The 14,450-nt window shown below is 52.3% G+C and overlaps 1 protein-coding gene across 1 annotated transcript in view; it reads right to left on the bottom strand.

Moving 5' to 3' along the window:
• The window catches only part of CEP97 (centrosomal protein 97), a 90,491-nt gene that overhangs the window by 61,888 nt on the left and 14,153 nt on the right, over positions 1-14,450 (bottom strand). The window contains exons 2-3 of the mRNA XM_075334294.1: positions 7,209-7,351; positions 6,762-6,920 (exon numbers count right to left, since the gene is read on the bottom strand). Of these exons, the coding sequence (XP_075190409.1) occupies positions 6,762-6,920; positions 7,209-7,351 (302 nt within the window). The remainder of the gene's footprint in view (positions 1-6,761; positions 6,921-7,208; positions 7,352-14,450) is intronic.

The following is a 14,450-nucleotide window of genomic DNA, read 5'->3' as shown; positions in this document are numbered from 1 at the left end:
GCATCCGAGCGGCGCAGGGGCGCCGTACGAGAAATGTAGAGTCTGAGTGCTCTCACCAGATCTAACAAGTGCAAATCCTTTTCACATTGGTGAATTGGATGAGGGCAAAAAGAGGGTAAGGAGATATCCTGATTGAGATGAAAAGGGGATACCACCTTAGGTAAAAATTCCGGAACCGGGCGCAGAACCACCTTGTCCTGGTGAAACACCAGGAAAGGGGCTTTGCATGACAATGCTGCTAGCTCAGACACTCTCCGAAGTGAAGTGACTGCTACTAGGAAAACCACTTTCTGCGAAAGGCGTGTGAGAGAAATATCCCTTATTGGCTCGAACGGTGGTTTCTGAAGAACCATCAGCACCCTGTTCAGATCCCAGGGTTCCAACGGACGTTTGTAAGGAGGGACGATGTGACAAACCCCCTGCAGGAACGTGCGTACCTGTGGAAGTCTGGCCAAGCGCTTCTGAAAAAAAAACACAGAGAGCGCAGAGACTTGTCCCTTAAGGGAGCCAAACGACAAACCCTTTTCCAATCCGGACTGAAGAAAGGACAGAAAAGTGGGCAAGGCAAATGGCCAGGAAGAAAGACCCTGATCAGAGCACCATGACAGGAATATTTTCCACGTCCTGTGGTAGATCTTGGTGGACGTTGGTTTCCTAGCCTGTCTCATAGTGGCAATGACCTCTTGAGATAATCCTGAAGACGCTAAGATCCAGGACTCAATGGCCACACAGTCAGGTTGAGGGCCGCAGAATTCAGATGGAAAAACGGCCCTTGAGACAGCAAGTCTGGTCGGTCTGGTAGTGCCCACGGTTGGCCGACCGTGAGATGCCACCGATCCGGGTACCACGACCTCCTCGGCCAGTCTGGAGCGACGAGGATGGCGCGGCGGCAGTCGGTCCTGATCTTGCGTAACACTCTGGGCAACAGTGCCAGCGGAGGAAACACATAAGGTAGTTGAAACTGCGACCAATCCTGAACTAAGGCGTCTGCCGCCAGAGCTCTGTGATCGTGAGAACGTGCCATGAATGCCGTGACCTTGTTGTTGTGCCGGGATGCCATTAGGTCGACGTCCGGCATCCCCCAGCGGCAACAGATCTCCTGAAACACGTCCGGGTAAAGGGACCATTCCCCTGCGTCCATGCCCTGGCGACTGAGAAAATCTGCTTCCCAGTTTTCCACGCCCGGGATGTGAACTGCGGAGATGGTGGAGGCTGTGGCTTCCACCCACATCAAAATCCGCCGGACCTCCTGGAAGGCTTGCCGACTGCGTGTTCCTCATTGGTGGTTGATGTAAGCCACCGCTGTGGAGTTGTCCGACTGAATTCGGATCTGCTTGCCTTCAAGCCACTGCTGGAACGCTTTTAGGGCTAGATACACTGCCCTGATCTCCAGAACATTGATCTGAAGTGAGAACTCTTGCCGAGTCCACGTACCCTGAGCCCTGTGGTGGAGAAAAAACTGCTCCCCACCCTGACAGACTCGCGTCCGTCGTGACCACCGCCCAGGATGGGGGTAGGAAGGATTTCCCCTTCGATAATGAAGTGGGATGAAGCCACCACCGAAGGGAAGCTTTGGTTGCCTGAGAGAGGGAGACGTTCCTGTCGAGGGACGTCGGCTTCCTGTCCCATTTGCGTAGGATGTCCCATTGAAGAGGACGCAGGTGAAACTGCGCGAACGGGACTGCCTCCATTGCTGCCACCATCTTCCCCAGGAAGTGCATGAGGCGCCTCAAGGGGTGTGATTGACCTTGAAGGAGAGATTGCACCCCCGTCTGCAGTGAGCGCTGCTTGTTCAGCGGAAGCTTCACTATCGCTGAGAGGGTATGAAACTCCATGCCAAGATATGCCAGCGATTGGGCCGGTGTCAGATTTGACTTTGGAAATTGATGATCCACCCGAAACTCTGGAGAGTCTCCAGAGTCACGGTGAGGCTGTGCTGGCATGCCTCTTGAGAGGGAGCCTTGACCAGCAGATCGTCTAAGTAAGGGATCACCGAGTGACCCTGAGAGTGGAGGACCGCAACTACTGCAGCCATGGCCTTGGTGAAAACCCGTGGGGCTGTCGCCCGGCCGAACGGCAGTGCCACGAACTGCAGGTGTTCGTCTCCTATGGCGAAGCGCAGGAAGCGCTGATGCTCTGGAGCAATCGGTACGTGGAGATAAGCATCTTTGATATCGATCAATGCAAGGAAATCTCCTTGGGACATTGAGGCGATGACGGAGCGGAGGGATTCCATCCGGAACCGCCTGGTCTTTACGTGTTTGTTGAGCAGTTTTAGGTCCAGGACAGGACGGAAAGACCCGTCCTTCTTTGGAACCACAAACAGGTTGGAGTAAAAACCGTGACCCTGTTGCTGAAGAGGAACAGGGACCACCACTCCTTCTGTCTTCAGAGTGCCCAGCGCCTGCAGAAGAGCATCGGCTCGCTCGGGAGGCGGAGATGTTCTGAAAAATCGAGTCGGAGGACGAGAGCCGAACTCTACCCTGTAACCGTGAGACAGAATGTCTCTGACTTAGACCGCCATGGATCGGAGTTCCTCTGATCCTTCTGAGGCCTTTTGTACGAGGAGAATTGGGACCTGCCCGCACCCCGAAAGGACCGAAACCTCGACTGTCCCCTCCTCTGTTGGGGTAATTTTGGTTTGGCCTGGGGTAAGGATGTTTCCTTTCCCATGGATTGTTTGATGATTTCATCCAGCCTCTCACCAAACAAACGGTCGCCAGAAAATGGCAAACCGGTTAAGCACTTTTTGGAAGCCGAATCTGCCTTCCATTCCCGTAGCCACAAGGCTCTGCGTATTGCCACCGAATTGTCGGCTGCAACCGCCGTAGGCTCGCAGAGTCCAGGACAGCATTAATAGCGTAGGACGCAAATGCCGACGTTTGAGAAGTTATGGACGCCACTTGCGGCGCAGACGTACGTCTGAGTGCGTCAATTTGCGCTTGACCCGCTGCAATAGCTTGGAGTGCCCATACGGCTGCGAATGCTGGAGCAAAAGACGCGCCGATAGCTTGATAGATGGATTTCAACCAGAGCTCCATCTGTCTGTCAGTGGCATCCTTGAGTGAAGCCCCATCTTCAACAGCAACTATGGATCTAGCCGCCAGTCTGGAGATTGGAGGATCCACCTTGGGACACTGAGTCCCGCCCTTGACCACGTCCGGGGAGGAAGGGATAACGTGTATCCTTAAGGCGCTTGGAAAAAAACGCTTATCTGGACAAACTCGGTGTTTCTGGACTGTCTCTCTGAAGTCTGAGTGATACAGAAACATACTCGTTGTACGCTTGGGGAACCTGAAACGGAATTTCTCCTGCTGAGAGGCTGACTCCTCCACTGGAGGAGCCGAGGGAGAAATATCCAACATTTGATGTATGGACGCGATAAGATCATTCACTATGGCGTCACCATCAGGAGTATCAAGGTTGAGAGCGGCCTCAGGATCTGAATCCTGATCAGCTACCTCCGCTTCATCATACAGAGAGTCCCCCTTCTGAGACCCTGAACAATGTGATGAGGTCGAGGGGATTTCCCAGCGAGCTCGCTTAGGCGGTTTGGGGCTGCGGTCCGTGTCAGAGACCTCACCCTGGGATCTATGAGACACCCCGGGGGAACATTGTTGTTCCAACTGAGGGGAACCAGGGGGCAATGATTCCACAGTGCCCATGGTCTGAGATACCGGTCTGAACTGCAAAGCTTCTAGAATCTTAGCTATAGTTTCAGAAAGTCTGTCAGTAAAAACTGCAAACTCCGTCCCTGTCACCTGCACAGTGTTAGCTGGTGGTTCCCCCTGGGCCCCCCTTAGCAGAGGCTCTGGCTGAGCAAGTGCCACAGGGGCCGAGCAGTGCACACAATGAGGGTCAGTGGAACCTGCCGGTAGCGAGGTCGTACATGCGGCGCAGGCAGCATAGTAAGCCTGTGTTTTGGCACCCCTGCCTCTTGTGGGTGCCATGCTGTTGTCTCCCCTGAGCAACACAATAGGGTATATAGCCAGAAATCCACCGTGCACCATACAGTGTAAAGTATAGCCTATAAACATATAATCTATAATTACACTTCAGCACAAGTGGGGCCAGCACCTCAGGTGCTGATTACCGCCCGCTTAAAGCGGTTGTGTGGCCACCAGCATCCCTGCCTGGGTCCCCCAGAGCTTGTCTCCCCTCTGCAGCGTCAGGGGAGCTGACAGGAATGGCTGCCGGCGTCCTGAGGAGAGGAGGGAGCCGTGGGCGTGACCCAGAAAGTGCGGGAACTGGTGCCCCACTGTGCACAGTGAGGGGGGTGGAGTATGCAAAGCATGCTCCAGCCCTCAGTGCTGCCGTCCTGTACAGCGTCCCGCCCTTCACCTGACTGGCAGGGCTGGGGGCGGGAAGAAAAAGAGACTAGGCCGCAAAAGCCAGGGACTCGAGTTATCAGCGCGGCCGCCGTATAAGCGCGGTCGGCGCGGAAGTCCCCGGCGCACTAACAGTCCCAGCCGCGCCGCAGTGATAACAATGGCAGCGGCGGTCAGCGCGGCAGTCCCCATACACTAACACACTCAGCGACGCTGCAGTGTGTAATGGCACAAACGCAGTCAGCGCCGCGGTCCCCGGTGCACTAGCACACCCAGCAATGCTGGAGTGTTGCTGTGCGCGGTCCCCACGGGGACACAGAGTACCTCAAAGTAGCAGGGCCATGTCCCTGAACGATACTCGGCTCCTATCCAGCAGAGTCCTCAGGAGCTGTGGATGGAGCACGGTCTCATGTGCCTGGAGACCGATAGGATCCCACTTCACCCAGAGCCCTAAGGGGGATGGGGAAGGAAAACAGCATGTGGGCTCCAGCCTCCGTACCCGCAATGGATACCTCAACCTTAACAACACCGCCGACAAGAGTGGGGTGAGAAGGGAGCATGCTGGGGGCCCTGTTATGGGCCCTCTTTTCTTCCATCCGACATAGTCAGCAGCTGCTGCTGACTAAGCTGTGGAGCTATGCGTGCATGTCTGCCTCCTTCGCACAAAGCAAAAAACTGAGGAGCCCGTGGGAGCACGGGGGGTGTATACGCAGAAGGGGAGGGGCTTTACACTTTTGGTGTAATACTTTGTGCGGCCTCCGGAGGCATAGCCTATACACCCAATTGTCTGGGTCTCCCAATGGAGCGACAAAGAAAAAACATTTTTGTATTACTATATTGTGAGAGCTGGAGCTCTTTATTTTTCTGTGGACAGAGCTGAGTTGGGGCTTATTTTTTGAGGGACAAAATGACATTCAGAGTTACCATTTTTACATGTAACATTTAATTACGTTTTATTCTACTTTTTTGGTGGTATGATGAAAATGCATAGTTTTTTGCCACTTTTTTTTTTTATAAGGTTGTCACTGAAGGGGTTAACTAGTGTGAGCATTGTATAGAGCGGGTCGTTCTGAACTTGGCGATACCAAACGTGAGAACTTATGTTTATTTTTACATAAATATATATTGGTGGAATATTTTTTTCTTTTATGATATAGATAGATATATATATATATATACACATATACATACATATACATACATACACACACATATATTTTTACTTTTTTTTTGTTTTACTTTTTTACCTAGTTTCAGGATAGGACATCAACCTTCCTTGCCTGATCGCTGATCTAACACTCTGCAATGTTTTACACTTCAGGGCATTGGATCAGTGACTGGCTCATGGCGAGACCTCACAGGCCACCATACCTGGGTGACCGCACAGCCATTATTTGGACCAGGAGACTATCGGCACAACACAATCGCAATCGTGTTGTGCTGTTCAGAGCAGAGAGGGCGCTCGCTCATTCTGCTATGCTGATCGATGTTGCTGTCACTATTAACAGCAGCAAAGTGGTTAAACGCCCATGATCGCTGCTAGCACTGATCATGGGCGTTACAGCAGGGTGTTAGCTAGGATACACAGCTGACATCTGCTGATTATTTTGCAGGTGCCTCATTAAGGTGGCTCGATGGTACCACCAAATGCATACAGCCAGCGGTTTGTGGGAACACACCTTCCGTGGTACTGTACATATATGGCAGATGTTGTGAAGGGTTTAACAACTCAAATATAATACATATTAGTTTTATTTTGTACAAACACTGCAAGCTTGAGGTATTAAAAGAGTTTAGTCCAAATAATGATAAACCATCTTGAAGAAGTGCATACATTACCCTTTCAAAATGCCTGGCACCCCCATAAATAGCTGCAGCCTATCACTGGCCTCAGCCATGTACAAAACAATACGACTGAGGCTAATGATTGACTGCAGCCACGCAAACAAAGACAGGGAGTAGAGTTGGTGCAAACTGATGTGCAAGATCCAGTCCATCAGTGCGTTCAGCATTCCGTGACCTTCAGACAGGAGCCAACTGCCTCTTACCTGATGGCATCGACAACTCCATATTGAAATAGGCGGCCTGGCATGATGCTAACATTGCAATATGGTGCCCCAGTGCTGTTACGCTAGACCAGCTAATCAAAAGAAAAAAAAAAGTTGATTCCAGGTTGTACGAGGTAATTGTCGGGGTTCCTACCCAACAGCCACAGAATACTGACCTAGTCGCTGGACTGGGTCCTGCAAATCGATTTGCACCAACTCTACAGGCGAGTATAGGTTCATTATTATTTTATACCATGTTCTCCCTTTGCTCAGATTTTGTGCACCAAAACACCAATTTAGTACACAAAGCCGACTACTACTGTAGATACATCGATGGTATTTGTTTTCCTACTAAAGTGGTACCACGTTTTTTTTACACACATACCTTTAAATTGTTTCCGGCTAAGTTAAGCCATTCCAAATGCAGCAAATCTTTAAGTCCTTCCACATATCCTATACTGTTGTGAGGTAGATTCAGGACTCGTAGATGGACCAGTTTGGAAACCCCCATCATCCGGACAAGACGGTTATTGGCTACAGAGAGCTGACATAAGGGGAATACAAGAGATAGCTGTTTACTTAGAGTTCTGACTGCCGTATAGGAAGACATGGAAGGTTACACTGAAGATTGGAGGATTTACAATGCAGATTTTGCTCGCTGCATTAAAAAGTTTGAAATCTGTAAAAAATATACAAATCCTCTACAAGATAAGGGTGCACAGATTTCAAGATTCCAATAGTATAGTGCTGGAGTATTGCTGCGGTCTTTCTGAGCGACATTGATGATTCACAATACCCCATAAACTTGTATTGCAGCATCTTATTTACCAACCTGTGTGAGATTTTTGCATTTCTCTAGGTGTTCCAATTTAATGATCTGATTCTTGTCCAAAATGAGCGTCCGAGTGTCAGCACTACATGGTAGTAGAGGGCTCAGCTTCTGCAGACCCTGGCCGGACAGATCCACTACAGTGGCTGGAATAAAGCAGAGTGAGTAACAGCTATGTGCTCTATGGGGGAACTGCCACCATTAATGTCAGAATTCTGTGTTGTGCTGATCCTCCATTATTCTTTCTTTCAATTATTAAAGGGAACCAATCACCAGGATTTTCGTATATAAGCTAAAGCCAGTGCTATCCTGGCACTATCAGGCTGATTCTATACATACCTGCAGTGGTCAGCTCGGATGTTTAGGTTTTGAAATCCAAAAAAGTGAAGTTTATAAAATTAGCTGCTTGTTGAGTGACAGCAGCTGAGGATCAGATCATATATTCATAGTTATCCCCTACCCGTTAGAATTAGCATAAGCATTATACAAAACGACTCACTGTGTCTCTTGCAGGACCTGTGTGAGGTCATACCCATGTGATCTGGTATCCAGCTTTGGTGACTGAGGCCCCGCCCCTTCTGGTCACATGGATATGACCTCACACAGGTCCTTCCACAGACAAATATCATCTGCTACAGTGCAACTGTCACTCAATAAGCAGCTAATTTTATAAACTTTACTTTTTTAGATTTCAAAACCTAAACCTCCGAGCTGGCCACTATAGGTATGTATAGAATCAGCCTGATAGTGCCAGTATAGCACTGGCTTTAGCTTATATACAAAAATCCTGGTGATTGGCTCCCTTTAAGTAAAATTACAACTGGATGTTACTTTGTCAAAGGTATATGTCCTATACAGAAAGGCACTGGCAGCACTGATTGGATAGTATCACCCCCAACTGGTAAAGCCCAGATGTCAAGCCATGCATAGATTGCCTGGAAGAATAACAAAGGAGCAGCACAACAAACAATTCTAAGAACAGATGCCTCTGATAGTTATTATATGATTAATGCAATTCTTTATTATCAGGTCAAACAATACAATGCTACATTGTTCAAAACCTTAAAGGGAACCTGTCACCACTTTTTTGGACTATAAGCTGCGGCCACCACCACCAGGCTCTTCTATACAGCATTCTAACATGCTGTATATAAGAGCCCAGGTCAGGGGTATAACATGAAAGAAGGGAATTTTGTTTACTTACCGTAAATTCCTTTTCTTCTAGCTCCAATTGGGAGACCCAGACAATTGGGTGTATAGCTACTGCCTCCGGAGGCCACACAAAGCACTACACTTAAAAGTGTAAAGCCCCTCCCCTTCTGCCTATACACCCCCGTGGGATCACGGGCTCCTCAGTTTTAGTGCAAGAGCAAGAAGGAGGAAAGCCAATAACTGGTTTAAAAACAAATTCGATCCGAAGAAACATCGGAGAACTGAAACCATTCAACATGAACAACATGTGTACCCGAAAAAACAAAAATCCCTAAGAAAACAGGGCGGGTGCTGGGTCTCCCAATTGGAGCTAGAAGAAAAGGAATTTACGGTAAGTAAACAAAATTCCCTTCTTTTTTGTCGCTCCTAATTGGGAGACCCAGACAATTGGGACGTCCAAAAGCAGTCCCTGGGTGGGTAAAATAACACCTCGTGATAGGGCCGTAAAAACAGCCCTTTCCTACAGGTGGGCAACCGCCGCCTGAAGGACTTGTCTACCTAGGCTGGCGTCCGCCGAAGCGTAGGTATGCACCTGATAATGCTTGGTAAAAGTGTGCAGACTCGACCAGGTAGCCGCGTGGCACACCTGCTGAGCCGTAGCCTGGTGCCGTAATGCCCAGGACGCACCCACGGCTCTGGTAGAATGGGCCTTCAGCCCTGAGGGAACCGGAATCCCAGCAGAACGGTAGGCTTCAAGAATTGGTTCCTTGATCCACCGAGCCAGGGTGGATTTGGAAGCTTGCGACCCTTTACGCTGACCAGCGACAAGGACAAAGAGTGCATCCGAGCGGCGCAGAGGCGCCGTGCGGGAAATGTAGATTCTGAGTGCTCTCACCAGATCCAACAAATGCAAATCCTTTTCACATTGATGAACTGGATGAGGACACAAAGAAGGTAAGACGATATCCTGATTGAGATGAAAGGGGGATACCACCTGTGAGGTAAATCCTGGGATATGAAGAGGAATTATGACTAGAAGTCATAATTGCTCTCATCACTCCCTGGCAGTGCCCCCCTCCCTTCTTGTGCTCAAATGTCCAGCATCTGTGAAGGTGTCACATCCCACTTACACCTCCAACAGCCATCTCCTCTGATATGGAGATGAGATGTTGTGCGGACAATGGACACAGGATGGCTCCCTGCCGTCACCCTGTAACAAGAGTTGTATCTCATTAGCAAGGCTTGGAAGTAGCCAGACAGAACGACTCCAGTAAAAAATGGTTCATATCTCGCAAGCCATATCTCCGATAAATATGGCAACCATAAAAATGGTGTTTGCGCAGGCGGACGATGCTGGCACACCTTTTTTATGGAAGGGGGAGCTTGGGAAATACCCCAGGCGTGATATCAGCCATATGGGAACTCGTAGACAGGTCATGAGTCCCCTCGTTCTGTAGCTAAATTCATAACTGTCACAATGAGAGCATTGGCGCCCGCCTACGACGCTCCCAGGCAAAGTTATGGCCAATATCCCCTTTGCTGGATAATTCTGATCCATGCAGGGGGAGTGGCAGTGCTTCCCTGTGAGGTCACGAAGGTAGGAGGGGACCTGGATCTGCCCAGGTTGATAACCCTACTTCGGCCATTTTCCAGTGTTCTTCTGCTCGGGGGCCTGGTTGGGAAAGACCTGTGAGGAAGAATCCTGGAAACCTGGTCTACAGCGCCCCCCTGTGGCCAGACGCAACAAGGTAACTGATGTAATTGTATACCTGTTTGTAACCCATGCTTTATCTGTAACTGTACTCTGACATATGTATATTCTGTAGATTCCCTATTGTATATATTGTAGTTCTAGTGTGCTTTAGGCTGATTAAAGTATATAATTAATCTTGAGCTGTTCTGTTATCTCGATCTTGAATCCCACGTCTGTGTGTTCGGCTAATAGTTACCGTAAATCGGTTGGTGGCAGCGAGTTGTGCCAAGGATTATTGTGGGGAGGCCAGTGAGATTCGGGGAGAGTTTATATATTCCGCCCGCGGAGGTCGGGGGAATATATACCCTTCTCTCGCCGGGGGCCCTTCAATAATCGGCATAAGTAGTATAGCGGCCTCCTTGCTTATTGTCGGGCAATTCCATAATTGGCCTGACTATAAGAGGGGCGCTAGAGAGCGCGTCACGTGCTCTGTCTGTCGGTCGGGAGGTATAAAGTAGGGGTGACCCCCACTTGTTACCCCCCGATTGTGACGTACTGGTAGCCAGCGCGGGGGATTTCTGAGTGACCCCCCCGGTGGTTTGTGACATATTGGTGGCAGCAGTGGGATCGAGATAATAGTGTGTGTGAGTGTGAGACCCATACTCCCAGACACTAAAGACTGCCTGCAGCAGCTGTGGCTGCTGGGGTCTTCAGACTAGCTCAACACTAGAGTGTCAGAGTGCAGATACTGTAAGGTGTGTGGAGGCATCAGGTGTCAGTTCTGTGTCAGTGACCAAAAGTCTGCAAGAATGGCTGAGAGCACCAGGAGCAAAGCCAAAGGAATGGCCGATGCTCAGGCCAGAGACGATGAGGAGGTTGCCCACGAGTCCTCCAGGAGCTCGACGCCAGAAAACAGCTCTGCAGAGGACATTGCACAACCGGGCACTGCTGGACAAGATGAGGAGCAGCTCGCCCAAGGGTCCTCAACGAGCCAGACGCCAGCCCTCCGCTCTGCAATGGACAGTGAAGCACCAGGCTCCGCAGCGGGCCGCAGATCACCACGTGCCATTCCACCGAGCCTGGGAGGCTCGGATAGCCTTCTTCAAATGGCTATGGCCCTACGCCAGGCTGGAGACCGGGAGGGCTACAAGGAACTCATGGCCGAGCGTGAGCGGCAAGCAGCGCGTGAAGAGCGCCAGGCAGAGCGTAACTACCAGCTGCAGCTAGCTCAGCTCCGGCCCTCATCAGCCACCCGTGACCTTCCAGACACCAAACTTCCAAAGGTCCGTGTTGAGGACTTCCCAGTGCTGGAGAAGGATGGAGACTTGGACTCTTTCTTGACTGCTTTTGAACGGACTTGCTTGCAGCATCATCTGAACAAGGACCAGTGGGCCAAATACCTGACCCCCCGTTTAAGGGGTAAGGCCCTGGATATCCTTGGGGACTTGCCTGCTGAGGCGGATCAGGGCTACGACACCATCAAGCGGGCCCTGATCCAACAGTACAACCTCACCCCGGAGTCCTACCGCAAGAAGTTCCGGACGCTGCAGAAGGGACCAAAGGACTCCTGGGCTGACCACCGGCGGGCACTTGCCCGAGCTGCCGACCACTGGACCCAAGGCCTGCAGCTTTCCACCGGACCGGAGATCCTGGACTTGTTCATCACGGAGCAACTCTTGTGGAACTGCCCTGAGGATCTCCGCCAGTTCATCCGAGACCAGAAGCCAAAGGGATCCACGGCTACAGCTGCCCTGGCCGATGACTACACCAACAATCGGGCTCCTGAAGCCAGGAGAGCAGCCACCAGCAGCACCTGGAGAGGGGGTAAGATGAACTCTGCGACTGCCCCACCTGCCCCTAGACTGCAGGGGGTGTCCCCCTCAACTCCCCTCTCCAGGCCCGTGGCAGAGCCAAGACGGTGCCACCAGTGCAACCTACCTGGACACTTCAAGGCCATGTGCCCTCAGCGTCCCAAGGCCCCGGCTCCGTCCCCGTCCCAAGGGCCGCCCAAGGTGTATTGTGTGGGTGGGGGTGGTGGTAGGTCCCTGGACAGCTTCCAACCTGTCACCGTCGGCCAGTCTGTGACCATAGGACTGCGAGACAGCGCCTCGGAGGTGACTCTGGTGCGGCCTGAGATGGTGTCCCCCCAAGACTTGATCCCTGGAAAAACCCTCGCTGTCTCCGGGATTGGAGGCATTGACCCGGCGCTGCCTGTTGCTGACATTTATGTGGACTGGGGCGCAGGGCGAGGGGTGAGGGAGGTGGGGGTAACTGATCGGATCCCTGCAAACGTGCTACTTGGGACAGATTTGGGGCAAATAACCTCCCAGTTTGGCCCCGCCCCAAAGGCTGAACCTTCAGCCAGTGCTGACGTGCCTCCGGACAATGTTAATGTGTTATCTATGAATGATGTAAGGGAGGAGGGAGTGAACTCTGATATTTCTGCTTGCACAGACACCATAGACACACACTCAGCTGCAGCTGTGACAGGGGAGGGGGTCAGAGAAAGGTGTGACCATGCCTCTACAAGTAACCAGCCTGTGAGCTGGGATCTGTTGCCCTCTGCAGGGATAAGCAGAGAGCAGGGTGCTGCAGGGGGAGGACCAGTGTGTGGGGTGGGGGCTACCACAGCAAATGTGGGGTCCCCAGAGATTTCACAGCGGGGTTCTGTTGCTGCAGGGGGGGAACAGGCAGGTGAGATTGGGGCCGGTCCAGGAGCGGAAGTGCTCCCAGGTAAGATCTCGGTGCAGGGTTCCCCCACAACCGGGGTGTCAGGAAGCCAGGTAGGTCTGCCTGAACCGGCGACTTGGTCAGGAACGGAGGAGGAGCAGGCACGACCCACGGTCGCAGCGGCTGTGGCCGCTGTCACCCGCAGTGGGAGTGCTGGAAGCCAAGGGGCCTCCCGGAGGTCCGATAGCTCTTCCCCTTCTGACCAAGTGGCAGCCGAGTCAGGTGGAGGCCAGGACACAGGTCCCGGGGTACTGACTGAAGATGTGACAGTCTCGTCGATTCTGGCCACATCTAGTCAGGGGTTTCAGGCAGCGTTAGAAGCTGACGACAGCCTGAAAGCTCTTAAGGAGCAGGCGGCACAGCCTCCCTCGGACTCGGACCCGGAGCGAGTGGTCTGGGACCAAGGACGGCTGTACCGGGCCACGGTCCAGCAGGGTTCACCGGAGGCGTGGCCCAGGGACCGACAGTTGGTGGTACCCTATCCGTTCCGGACGGAGTTGTTGCGGATCGCACATGAGATTCCGATGGCCGGACACCTAGGGATCGCTAAGACCAAGGCCAGGTTGAACCAGCATTTCTACTGGCCAAAAATGGGGGCCGATGTGGCTGCCTACTGCCGTTCGTGTGAAACCTGTCAGAGAGTGGGGAAGGCGGGGCCACGCCCCAAAGCCCCACTGGTATCTCTGCCAATCATCGATGAGCCTTTCAGGAGGGTGGCTGTGGATCTGGTCGGCCCGCTGGCCATCCCCAGCAGCTCCGGGAAACGCTTCATACTGACGGTAGTTGACTATGCCACCCGGTACCCAGAAGCAGTGGCCTTGTCGTCCATTCGGGCTGACAAGGTGGCCACCGCATTGCTGGAGATTTTCTCCCGAGTGGGTTTTCCCCAGGAAATGCTCACCGACCGGGGGACCCAATTCATGTCCCAGCTGATGGAGACCCTCTGTAAGCAAGTCCAGGTGCGACATCTGGTGGCCAGCCCGTACCATCCACAGACTAATGGCCTGTGCGAGCGGTTCAATGGCACCTTAAAGCAGATGCTTAAGATGTTGGTCGACTCCCATGGGCGTGACTGGGAGCGGTATCTCCCACACCTGTTATTTGCTTACCGGGAGGTTCCACAGGCCTCAACAGGATTCTCACCGTTTGAGCTCCTGTACGGGCGACGTGTGCGGGGCCCCCTGGCTCTGGTGAAAGAGGCTTGGGAAGGGGATTTGGCCACCCCCGGAGTGTCGGTTATCGAGTATGTCATGCGCTTCCGGGACAGAATGCAGGCCTTGACGCAACTGGTACACGACAATATGGCTCAAGCCCAGGCCGATCAGAAGCGTTGGTACGACCAGAACGCTTGTGAGAGGACCTACCAAGTGGGTCAAAAGGTGTGGGTACTGGTCCCCGTACCACAGGACAAGCTTCAGGCAGCCTGGGAAGGCCCATACCTCGTGTACCAGCAGCTCAACCCTGTAACGTACCTGGTCACCCTGGACCCCGCCCGTGGAAGGCGAAAGCCCTTCCATGTGAACATGATGAAGGCACATCATGAGCGGGAGGCATGTGCGCTCCCCGTGTGCAACCTGCCCGAGGAGGGAGAAGCGGAAACCCTCTTGGATATGCTAGCCCAGGTTAGGGCAGGCGGATCCATTGAGGATGTGGAGGTTGGCCACCAGCTC

This window comes from Anomaloglossus baeobatrachus, chromosome 2, assembly GCF_048569485.1.
Source record: "Anomaloglossus baeobatrachus isolate aAnoBae1 chromosome 2, aAnoBae1.hap1, whole genome shotgun sequence".
In the NCBI taxonomy this organism is placed as follows: domain Eukaryota; kingdom Metazoa; phylum Chordata; class Amphibia; order Anura; family Aromobatidae; genus Anomaloglossus; species Anomaloglossus baeobatrachus.
This window is presented reverse-complemented; position numbering and strand designations above follow the sequence as displayed.